The 12,660-nt window shown below is 39.3% G+C and overlaps 1 protein-coding gene across 5 annotated transcripts in view; it reads left to right on the plus strand.

The window, feature by feature from the left end:
- The first annotated feature begins 1,330 nt into the window (after nt 1-1,330).
- Nucleotides 1,331-12,660, plus strand: part of OSBPL9 (oxysterol binding protein like 9) — a 168,419-nt gene continuing 157,089 nt past the window's right edge. For 3 of the 5 annotated variants that reach the window (XM_059374716.1, XM_059374715.1, XM_059374719.1), the window contains exon 1: nt 1,369-1,495. In XM_059374716.1, coding sequence (XP_059230699.1) covers nt 1,385-1,495 — 111 coding nt within the window. In that variant the 5' untranslated portion in view covers nt 1,369-1,384. Of the gene's footprint in view, nt 1,496-12,660 lie in introns of all 5 variants that reach the window. The other 2 variants (XM_059374718.1, XM_059374720.1) reach the window with 1 other exon arrangement.

Genomic DNA, 12,660 nt, shown 5'->3' on the forward strand with positions numbered 1-12,660 from the left:
CTTACTTCTTTGACCTTGTCTCCTACAACTTTCTCTCTAGCTCACTGTTGCTCCATAGAAAGCAAAATGGAGTCACTCCTGTTAAACAGGAGCCTATGTCAAGCAATGACACAAGTAGTTAAAGGTACAGGACCTGGGAGAGATCTCTGGGACCAGCATCATCTGATAGCCCGGAACTGGTAACAAGCAGAACCAGAAGACACCTGCAGGGTCCCAAGACCAATTAAATGCCTTCAAAAAGGGGAGGATTTTTGCAGCAAACAGACTCTTCAGACATGACCTCTCTATGTGTGACCACTTAAAAAAGGCAACTGCCACCAAAGTCTTGGTCAGTTTGATCTCTGAACAGAACTGAGATCCTTCAGGACATGAACATAATAAACAGTAAGCGCTGAAAGCTGACCTGGATTAGACTGAGGCCTTATCTCAACTGTGCACCCACAGACTAATTTGTGTTTGTTCCTTAACTTCCTACACCTTTCCGTAATCCTGTTTGTTGTATGGTTTATCTTCTGTCCTGCTCTTTGTGCTGTTTAAGAAGCCAAGTTTAATCACATGGTGAATTTGAATTTGGAATCCTGAACCTGCTTTATAATTGTGATTAACTTTATGACTGAATAAAGCTGACTTTGTGAAAAGACACAGCCTGTGTATGTACTTCATAGTGTGCTCATGACATCCACTCACACTGAACTTGCTGATATTTCAACATGCCAGGCTAAAGGTGTTTGCACTTGTTATTCCTTCCCTTGGAAGTCTTCTCCTAGGTTCTCTCCTTCATTTTCTTTAGGTCTTCGCTCAAAAGTTACCTTCTTCAAGCCTTCTCTATTTGGGATTTAAAATTGCATCTCCCACTTTCTGCCTTTTTCCTTGCTTAATTTTTTTCCACAGCACTTACCAGTGTTTAATATACTACATAATTTACTATTTTATTGCTTGTTCCCCTCCGCCCCTCATGAAGTCTCTGCTGAATCCCCAAAGCCCAAGAGTATCTAACACAAAATAGCAAGTATTTCTTAAATGAATGGATTTGTGAAATGAATGCATAAATGAATATCAGATGTGAAATCTTTGGGACTTGTAAGGTATCATGCGTAATAAAATTACTTATGTTAATAAATAATCTTAACGGTATTCATGCTTGCATTCCTCACATCCCTGGCACCCAGTTCTGCACACAATGGACGCACAATAGACGCCCCAAGAAAGCTTGTTTGAGGTTGATAGCTGTGGGCATGGGAGGGAGTTTACCCGGAGCAGCACAGCTGGCCCCGCCCCGGTCCCGCCCGGTCCCGCCTCTTCCCGCGGCGGCCCCGCCCCCACATGGTGAATGCCTTATAGGCGAGTGACGTCAGGCCGTTTGTTGTCATTGGCGGCTCCCAAGATGGCGTCTATCATGGAAGGGCCGCTGAGTAAATGGACTAATGTGATGAAGGGCTGGCAGTACCGTTGGTTTGTGCTGGACTACAATGCAGGGCTGCTTTCGTATTACACGGTGAGACCTCGTGGGGCAAAACTCCGAGCGCCTCGGAGGTCGCTATCCCTGGGGTGGGGGGGGCGGGCTTTTTGGTAGCGGGGTAGAGGTTGCTAAACTGGGGGTGCCGCCGTACCGGAGGGTTCCCTCGTGAGGGGAGGTTTTACGCCCCGGATAGCCAATGAGGGTGAAGGAGATGCTGGCGCAGCCAATAAGCAGGCAGTGGATGTCTGATTTATGGGTTAGGGGCGAGCCGCGTTCCTTTTTTAGGGTCCGGTATTAAGCTGTGGTGGGATCCAGCCGGGGTGTAGACGGGTGAGGGTGGTCCTAGCCATGATTTAAAAGGTCAGGTTACGTAGTCCGTGTGATCTCCCCACTTTATCGTGAACTTGACATTGGCCCACCCAGCCCAGTAGACGGCCGCGCCCCTTAGCTTCTCTCCAGGGGTTAAAGAGCGTTGTTTTCTCCGAGCGGTGTTCACACAAGCTTGACCAGGTCCTAAGGTGACTAGCTGCACGAACAAGTCCGAAATCCCTCCTGTCTGCCCAAAGTGAGTGTTTCTTTCATGGGACGCACGCCGCTATTCTGTGAGAGGCGAGCGTAACTGATGCCTTAACTTTTGAAGCCAAGGGTTTCCCACCCAGGCGGCTTTTGCTGGCGAAGACAGAAATGGATATGAGGCGTCTCCTGAAAGTTGTATTTTGGGGAGTGCTGAGTTGAGGGCCTTGCTGTAGTTAAACGCGAACCAGTGGCCGCAAGCAAGTGCACGAATTGCCATGATTCTTATGTTCTGACTATCCGTTCCACACCTACCGCATTAGAAATACGTGGGTGGTATTGGAGAAATTACTTACAAAGTTACGGTCTCTGAATAGTGGATAGTTAGTAATAGCCAACGAAAGGGAAGAAACGGCTTAAAAGGACAAAATAGAATTTCTTGAAGGCTTCAGAGAATTATAGAAGAAGAAAATCATCACTTTTGGGTTAATGATGAGAGAGGTGGGGGCACTAGTATTTTCATTCATTTGAAAAATACTTATTGAATTCCCACTATATGTTATTATTATATTATTAACATTTGAGCTACGTGTGTGTGGGGTTGTGTGTGCACATATGTGTGCGTGTGAGCAAGAATCAACAGAGATTAAGATACTCACCATTTTCTCTGGAGTTTATATTCTGGTTTAGTGGTTTCCTTAATTCATTTCACTCACAATAACTTAACGCAAGATAGGTATTTGTTATCCTCATTTTACAGTTTTGGAATCTGAGGCTCTAGGCTTTTAAATGATTGCTCAAGATCACAAAGCTAGCAGTAAGTGGTATAATGAGGATTCCGGATTCCTGGCTTTCTGTTTTCACTGCACTTAACCTGCGGGGAGGAGAAAAGTGCAAGCTGTGAGTTACTAAAGGCTAGTCTGCAGGAGTAAAAAAATATAACTTTCAACATCCTTTAACTATTAACGTCCTTTCTTTACATAATTTTTGTCTTCTTCTTTTTTTTTTTTTTAAAGATTTTATTTATTTATTTGACAGAGAGAGATCACAAGTAGGTAGAGAGGCTGGCAGAGAGAGAGAGAGGGAAGCAGGCTCCCTGCTGAGCAGAGAGCCCGATGCGGGACTCGATCCCAGGACTCTGAGATCATGACCTGAGCTGAAGGCAGCGGCTTAACCCACTGAGCCACCCAGGCGCCACTCTTTACATAATTTTTGAAGGGAGAAAAAGACCAAACCTGAATGCGATTTAAACTTATTGTTCAAGATTATCTTTAGGTAGCCTTGAAAGAGATGCAGCTGAACATTACATTCTGAAAACTCTGCAATTATGAAATCCCGTGGCTCAGACAGATGAAGAGTACTGTTGGGTTTTAATAGACGTGATAATCCGAATTCTCATGGACTCTTTCCAGCCTATTCAGGGTAGAGTAATTTCAATAAAGTGGCACGATGCAATTACGTTAACTCTACAAGTCCCAAATTTGTATTGGTCTAAATCTAGGGCCATACTGGAGAAGCCCCAAGCTAGGGTTTTTAGGAGCTCCTAGCCCAGACAGAATCTTCCTTTTTCCTGGTTTTTGTTTTTTTTTTTTTTTCTTTAGTGTATCCTTTTTCTGCCTCCTGGCCCTTTTAGTTTTTGAAACCTTGATAATCACTCTTTGCCTTATTAACTAAATACAGGTTTTTCGTATACTTCTCCCACCCTTCCCCCAATACCTAATTTCTGCCTTCTGAGACCAGACTCTAAAACATCATCCTTGTCAGCTGAAGGAGATATCATATTTCTCACTAATGGCTATTTAGAAGTCCTCCCCTCCTCCCTTTTCTGGTTCTTTGGTATTAAAGCATTTGCTTCTAGAGAAACAGCAAGGAAGTATTACAAAGTAAAATTATCTTGTGAAAATAAAATGATACCTAATCCCAAATTAGAGGAGGTTCCACAAAGATGAGAAGAGGATAGGTATTCGCTTAAAGAAAGAGACACATTGAACATTGGCAAGGACTTCTGTACACTTGGACAGTGTTTTAGTGCATTAGGATTTAGAAGGCTTAGAAGGTACAGCTTAGTGATTTGCATGGGTCTAATAACTTGGAGCTACATCTTCCAGAAAAAGTATCTGAATTAATTACATTAGTGTTTTAGCAGAGTAATAAATAGCAATCACTTCTGTACTTTGTTTCCAAAATCAGTTAGGCTCTGGTCTGATTCTGTGGTCAGAGATCTATTCCAGGATGGCCATGAAAACCCTGAACTAAAGTAGATTGGCCTTGCTTTAGAGTTTTCCTCTACTGGGATTTGATATTGGGATAATCTCAAGAGTTAGGTTAGAATCACTGGGAATGCCATGAACTGAATAGATTCGCCTAAACATCATCTCAGCCTGGATCTTTTTCTCTGAGCCTGGGCCTAGACCTAGACCTGTTCTCTGGGATTGAATGGTCTTTTTACTTTATCTTTCTTTAATTTTCATACTCTGAATTTCCAGTTTTTTGAAAAAGAGCTTCATATAGTATTGTTCTGCCCAATACAAGAAGAGAGAAACTGATTGTCTGCTTTAGGAAAGTATTATTTAGACAATCTTTTCAGCTCCAGTTCAGTCTCTTAATTATTAGAAACAATACAGTGTAGTTCATTCAGCAAGCATTTATTTGGGACTGACTTTATAACAGGCATTGTATTCTATATGGTGGTGGTAGAGAATGAAGGAAAGAGAGTCCCTTCTACCTAGGAACTCACAGTCTAGCAGCAGACACTTAAACATGATTTCAAAACGGTATGATAAATTTCAAAACAATATGATAAATACTACGGTAGAAATAAGAATAGAGTGCTGTGGGAACATTGCCTAGAAAAGGGGAGGGAGACATTTGAGCTGAGATTTATAGGATAAAGGGAGAAGAGAAGAAGGACATTTTAGGCAATGGAAAATATGCACAAAATGGGAAACTTGAGAACATAAAGATGCATTAAGAAGATACTGAGGGTTTCTGAGCAGCTCTGGTGTAAAACTGTATATGGGAGATAGTGGGAGTCTGGAAGGCATTTGGAGCCATAGGTCAGGCCTGGAAATTTAGATCAGGCCTATAAATGTTAGTTTATAGCACATAAGTAATGAGTTTTTTAGATAAGATAAGGTATAAATTTGGAACACTGAACAGCCAACCATTTATGTGAATCATTATCACAAAAGAAGGTGAAAAAGGAAGGAAAATGGAGGGAGTTCTCTATGGGGAGTTGGAAGGTTAGAAAATTAGTGAAGGTCATGCCTTTTGTAAATTTATCAAATGTTTATTGAGAACCTACTGTGTGCCAGGTGCAATGCCCAAAGGAGGCATTAAAATGGCAAATAAGGGGCGCCTGGGTGGCTCAGTGGGTTAAGCTGCTGCCTTCGGCTCGGGTCATGATCCCAGGGTCCTGGGATCGAGCCCCACATCGGGCTCTCTGCTCAGTGGGGAGCCTGCTTCCCTCTCTCTCTCTGCCTGCCTCTCCATCTACTTGTGATTTCTCTCTGTCAAATAAATAAATAAAATCTTTAAAAAAAAATAAAATGGCAAATAAAATGGAAATAATCTATGCTTTCATGACGCCTGGAGTCTGCTGGGGGATACAGCAAGTAAGAGCTGTGATCAGGGAAGCATAGGATGCTTGGGGCTGTGTAGGTAAGTAACTTGATTCAGTCTTGGAAGGTCATGGAAAGTTTCCTAGAAGAAACAAGTTTGTTGTGACCTGTGATAAATAGAAGTTAGCTGTGTGAGCAGAGAGAGAGAGATAACTGCTTGAGATAGTGGAAATAAATGTTTTCAAAGGAGCCAAGAGTAAGGAGTTAGATAGCTCTGAAGTTTGGGCCCTGAGATAGACAGGAGATGAGCTGAAGAGGTAGGTAGGGGCCAGATAATGAAAGGCTGTCTGGATAAACAGCTAAGGAATTTGAACTTTACCCTCCAGGGCAGTGGAAATCATTAAGTGTTGTAAGTACTTTTTATTATAGAAAAAAAATTTCTTTTTTTAATTTGGCAGAGATCACAAGTAGGCAGAAAGGCAGGCAGAGAGAAGGGAGGAAGCAGGCTCCCCGCTGAGCAGAGACACCCCCCCCCACCCCCCATGCGATGCGGGGCTCGATCCCAGAATCCTGGGATCATGACCCGAGTGGAAGGCAGAGGCTTTAAACCCACTGAACCACCCAGGGACCCCTAGGAAAATTTTTATTACATAAAATTTCAAACATACATAAAAGAGGATCTTAAAATGAATTCTTGTCATCCAGTTTGTACAGTTATCAACATGTAGCCAATCTAGTTTTGTTAATACTTCAGTTCCTTCCTTCCCCACTGGTTCATTTTAAAGTAGATCCCAGATACTGTATCCTTTAATTTGTGAATATTTCAGATGTATTACTAAAAGTTAAGGTCTGTCTTTAAAAAAAAAAAGTTACCATAATATCATTATTACAACTAAGTATTACTAATAATAATTTACTAATATGTAATATCAGTGTTCAATTTCCTTGATTGTCTCACACATCTCTCCCTCACCATTTGGTCTGAGTCAGAATTCCAGTTCCATTTCTTTCTTTTTTCTGTTTGTTGAAGAAACCAGATCATTTATTCTGTAGAATTTTCCACATTCTGGATTTTACTGGCAGTGTTTTTGTGGTGCGTTTAAATATGTTCCTTTGTTGTCTGTATTTCCTACAATATAGGAACTGTATAAATGGATAAGTCGAGCTAGAAACTTAATCAGATAATTTTTTTTTACTTCTGGGCAAGAATTCTTCATAGGTGAAACATTACCTCAAGTGGTACATGATGTCTCTATGATTTTAAAATTGATCAGGAGGTACAGGTATTCTTTAAAGAAGACTGTCACTGCAGAGAAATAATCAGGTCATAGTTTTAGGACTTAGTGTTTGGATATGAGTATAAGGAGAGAAGTTGTCTAATGAAACGGAGTTTTTTCGGTTTTATATGGGTGAATAATGATAGGGAAGAGAGGAGGAACAGGTTGGGGAAGAGGTTGCTTTAGGGCATATTGAAATTGATAAAAAGATGTCCTGTAGTTTAGAATTGAGGGAAAAAGTGGTTACAGATATATTAGCTTTATACATGGAGAATTGAGAGAATAATTAGGATGCTGAGAAACATCATTGGATTAGTACATGCTTTGTAGTCAGTTACCCCATTACTTAGCAATTTAAAACAACAAACATTATCATAGTTTCTGTGGCTCAGAACTTTGGGAGTGACTTAGCCTGGTGGTTCTGGCTCAGGGTCTTAAGAAGTTGTAGTCAAGACATTGGCTAGGGTTGTGGTCCTGTGAAAGGTGTGACTGGAGTTGAAGGATCAGCTTCCAGGATGACTCACTCATCCAGCATTTGGCACAGGGCCTAAGTTCCTTACTGGCTGTTGGAATGTGGCCTCAGTTCCTCACCAGTCAGCCTCTCCATTGGGCTAGATTAGTGTCATTCTGATTGGCTTTATGGCTTCACCCAGAGGGAGTGATCAAAGTGAAAGTGAGGAGGTCACTACAGTGCCTTTTATGACTTAGTCTGAGAACATCACTTCTGCCTTATTCTGTTCATTAGAAATGCATCATAAAGTTTAGCTCATTCTCATGGGATTAGGAATTTGAGGCATTGGAAGGGGAATTAGGCCCTACCTTTTGAGAGGAGTGTCAAAGAATTTGTGGACAGATTTTTAAACCACAATCATATCCAAGGGATTGGCAGAGAAGAAAGCTGCACGGGAGAGTGACAAGGGACAGCCAGAGATACAATAAGAGAAAAACCAGAAGAATGTGGCAGTCAAGGTGGGAATAGTGAGTTGGCCTGAGTACTGTTGAGAAGACTGAATAGGTGAAGACTAAAAAATCTACTGGATTGATCAGTTTGGAGATCATTGATGCCCTTAGTGAGATCAGTTTCTTTTGGGTGGTTGGTGCGGAGGAAAGGCAGATTGGACTGGTTTAAAGAGTAAGGTGTAAGAAGTAGAAAAAGTGAATGTAGATTGCTTGAGATGTTTTATTGTGAAAGAGGCAGAGAGGGATATGGAATTAAGGGGTAGGCCTTCTACAGTAGGATTTTGCTTAAATGTAGAACAGGAATCAAGATCCATGTTAAAAATAAGAGTAGAGTTAGGACTTAAGGAGTGTAGTAAAAGATTTAGATTAATGGCCTTGGTACCTGGAAAAATGGAATGGCTAGGGACACATTAAAGGTTATTAGGTTGTTTGAGATTATAACATTTGATTTATTTCATCATTATCTCAAAATGTTTAACTCTATTTATATTGTTTTTGTTGGGCGCCTGGGTGGCTCAGTGGGTTAAGCCGCTGCCTTCGGCTCAGGTCATGATCTCAGGGTCCTGGGATCTTAGGGTCCTGGGATCGAGTCCCGCATTGGGCTCTCTGCTCAGCGGGGAGCCTGCTTCCTCCTCTCTCTCTCTCTCTCTCTGCCTGCCTCTTTGCCTACTTGTGATCTCTCTCTGTCAAATAAATAAATAAAAAATTAAAAAAAAATATTTATATTGTTTTTGTAACATTTTAGAGAGAAAGTTAGAAACCGCGAATTAGTAAGTTACCCGTGCCACTCAAAGTATTTTTTGTAAAAAGAATCATTTGAAAAATCATATGTTCTTACCTATTACATGCTACCTGGGAGAGATTTTACATTTCGGAATTACTGATTGTTGGGGGCCACCCTGGGTGGCTCAGTCTGTTAAGTGTCTGCCTTCAGCTCAGGTCATGATCCCAGGGTGCTGTGATCAGGCCCTGCCTTGGGCTCCCTGCTCAGGAGTGAGTCAGCTTCTCCCTCCCAGCCCCCTGCTCTTGGACTCACTCTCTTTTTCCTATCAAATAAATAAATAAATAAACAAACTCAACAACAACAACAAAAAAGAACCACTGGTAGTTGAAACACAGTTAAGTGTTATTTGGCAGTCCTTAGCAATTATTGGAAGATGATCAAGAATTTTGAAGAGCTTAAGTATATGTATTTTTCTTACAAAGATGTAGAAGAGGTAGTTACATATTTTAGAAAGATACCAGTGCCACTCCCATCAAACAGTTAAAATGAATTTATACTTTTCTGAATAAACTGTTTCTGACAGTTTTTATTAGGCTTATATGGTGTATATTAGAAGTCTAAAGCTAATAAGTCATTTTTGAACTGTAAAAGAAGCAAAAGAAAAATTGTATCTAATCTAAATATGCTGAAAAGAAAACAAAGGAAGCTTCTAAAATGGTGAGGAGTATCAGTGGGAAGAAGAATATGGAAATTTTGTATTGTTTGCTTTCTTAAATACTCTAGTCAGCCTCGATTTTTCCCTTTCAGTAACCTTGAAACTTGCTTATATAATTTTTGGGCTTTTAATCATTTTATATTTGTTAACATTAACTAGCCATATCTATAGTACATTCTTTATCTTTACAAATTTGTAAACTCCTCAGTGTCAGTACTGAGCATTATGATGTTCAAGTCCTACAGTGTGGTGCATTGTTCTTATAGTGAATGGAATGTCCAGGGCCCTTAAAACTTGGTTTAGAGATGAGATTCAGAAGGCTGTTTGGAATTGTGTTTTACACAGCCTTGTAAGTTTTGCAGAATATGCTAACAACAAATATGTATGTTCCATGGTTTATATAAAACATGATTGAGCTTATATCAACAGCAGTGGCTTTTGTTTTATTATCCAGAGCCTGTAGAATTGTGTGGGATCTTTTGCTTAGAGTGTTGTATCAGACAAGCAGTCAGCTCTTGCTTTTGTTGCAAGCAGTTTTGTTGATGATGATAATTTGTGGAAGGATGGAAAATAGATTATTCTTAAATATGCCACTCCTGTATGTGGTAATTGTCATAGGATCAGATTTTCAAATACTTAACTAATTCCAATCACAGCCAAGACAATGCACAAGTGATTTAGATTAAGGATTTATTCCTTTTATTGCTGATAGAGGAAGACAAACAAATGGCTAGTCCAGTCGTTTATTTTCCTTCTCATTTTATCATGAAGGATTCGCTTAGACGAGTTCCTTAAAAAAGGGACTTTACTTTTTTTAAAAATTTTTATTGCAAATGTTACATTTATAAGGAACATGGAGTCATACAAATGGAATTATATTCAGAGGAAGTGTTTTGAGGTATTCATAATTTTTTCCCATTCACATGATAATATTAAGATTATTATGAAAGTCCATTTGCTATTTCCTGGAGTTATGTTTACATTAGGCCTTCATGCTAAGATTGTCTACTTCATTTGTTGTGTTTTATTTTAGCATTACTACTATAACACAGATGGATAGATAAGATACTGGGTGAATATTTGCTTTGTCCCTTTGACAGCTGTCTCTACATTCTCTCAACCCTTCTCTTTCCTCTGTCATTCAGGGAAGGTGCCGTGCTTCCCAGAGACAATGGAGTACATTTAGTGGGAAGACTCAACGTCTTGTACCCACACTTAGTAGTATACCTACTTTCCTGCCAACCCTTGCCTGCATTCTTCCCCATCATAGTGCAAGAGGTAATCCTTGGGTATTCTGGATTCCATCTGTTCACAAATTTTCAAGGACCCCAGTCTATAGATTTTCTCCTTTTTTGCTTTCTCTACTCCTTTTCTCTCATGTATCTTAAAATTCCTTTCTATGTTGGGCTTTTGTGGTCTGTTTATTTTAAGAATATTTATCTTGCAGTACAACACCTAAATGTCTTTGTTGTAACATTTTCATGTGGAAATTTTTAGGAAATCTTTGGGCTGCTTGTTGCTTTTGTGTGTGTGTGTGTGTGTGTGTTAACAGGTAATAATTCACATACCATCTATTTGAAGAATACAAATAAATGTTTTTTAGTATGTTCACAGAATTGTGTAACTGTCTTCACAATTTTAGAAAACTTTGATCACCCGTAGAAGAAGCACTTTCTATTATATTGTTACCGGTACCCCAACCTAGGCAACCACTAATCTGCTTTTAGTCTCTATAGATTTGCCTATTTTGTACATTTCATGTAAGTAGAATCATATTATAAAAGTTTTCTTTAAATAATTTTAATATGACTTCTTTCATTTAGCACAATGTTTTTAAGATTCATCCATATTATAGCACATATCAGTAGTTTTTACAGCTGAATATTCTGTTGTATGAGTATTACACATTTGTATTTATCCATTTATCAGTTAACAGACATTTGAGTTGTTTCCTTTTTTTTTTTTTTTTTAGGTGTTGTGACTAATGCTACTATGAACATATGTGTACATATGTTTTGGTGTGGACGTATGTTTTCATGTCTCTTGTATATACATAGGAGTGGAATTGATGGGTCATATGGTGACTCTATATTTAACTTTTTGAGAAATTGCCAAAATGTTTTCCAAAGCAGCAGCATGATTTTACATTCCCACCAGAGGTATAAGGGTTTCAATTTCTCTACATCCTTGCCAATACTGTTATTATCTGTCATTTTGATTATAGCCATCCTAAGTGGGTATGAAGTACTATGTTACTATGGTTTTGATTTTAGTTTCCTTGATGGCTGCTGATATTGAGCACTTTTTCATATGATTATTGGTCATTTGTATCTTTTCTAGAGAAATAATCTATTCAGGTCTGTTGCTAATTTTTATTTTTTTATTTTTATTTTTTGAGAGAGAGAGAGCACGTGAGCTAGAGCAGGGGGGGGGGGGGGGGGGGGGGGGGGAGGGGGCAGAGGGGAAGGAAGAGAGAGGATCTTAAGTAGGCCAGCACAGAGCCAGAGGTGGGGCTCAATCTCATGACCCTGAGATCATGACCCTGACATCATGACCCACGCCAAAATCAGGAGTCCGTTGCTTAATCAGCAGAGCCACTCAGGTGCTCCCAGACCCTTTTCTAATTTTTAAATTGTTATTTGTCTTTTTTGAGTCGTAAGACTTTTTTTTTTTTTTTGTATATCCTAGATACAGGTCTGCTATTAGATGCATAATTTGCAAATTTTTTTCCTGTGGGTTGTCTTTTTACTTTCTTTTTTTCTTTTTAAGATTTTATTTATTGGAGAGAAAAAAGAGAAATGAGAGAGCATGATCCTAGTGGGAGAGGTAGAGGGAGAAGCAGACTCCCCACTGAGTAGGAAGCTTGATCCCAGGACCCTTGAGATCATGACTGGAGCCCAAGACAGCTGCTTAACCAAAATGAACTACCCTGTCTTTTTGCTTTCTTGATGGTGTTCTTTGAAGCACAAAATTTTCAAATTTGATTATGTTTAGTTTAACCTTATCTTTTGTTGCTTGTGCTTTTGTTGACATAAAACCATTGTTTCACCTAAGGTCAGAAAGTTTTATATCTGCTTTCTTCTAAGAGTTTAAAGTTTAAACTCTTATATTTAGGTCTTTGATTCATTTTGAATTAATTTTTGTACATGGTGTGAGCTAAGGGTGACATTCTTTCTCTTAAATTTTATATCATTTATATCATTTTTATTCTTTCATGTGTGGCTATCCAATTATTCTAGCACCCTATATTGAAAAGACTATTTTTTTTTTATCTTGGCACCTTTGTTGAAAATCAGTTGACCATAAACATGAGGGTTTACTTCTAGCCTCTTAATTCTACTCCATTGATCTTTATGTCTCTCCTTAAGTCAGTGTCACACCGTTATAATTATTATAGCTTTGTAATCAGTTTTGAAATTGGGATGTATGTTTTTCATCCTTTTTCTTTTTTC

The sequence above is a fragment of the Mustela nigripes genome, chromosome 14, assembly GCF_022355385.1.
Source record: "Mustela nigripes isolate SB6536 chromosome 14, MUSNIG.SB6536, whole genome shotgun sequence".
Lineage (NCBI taxonomy): Eukaryota > Metazoa > Chordata > Mammalia > Carnivora > Mustelidae > Mustela > Mustela nigripes.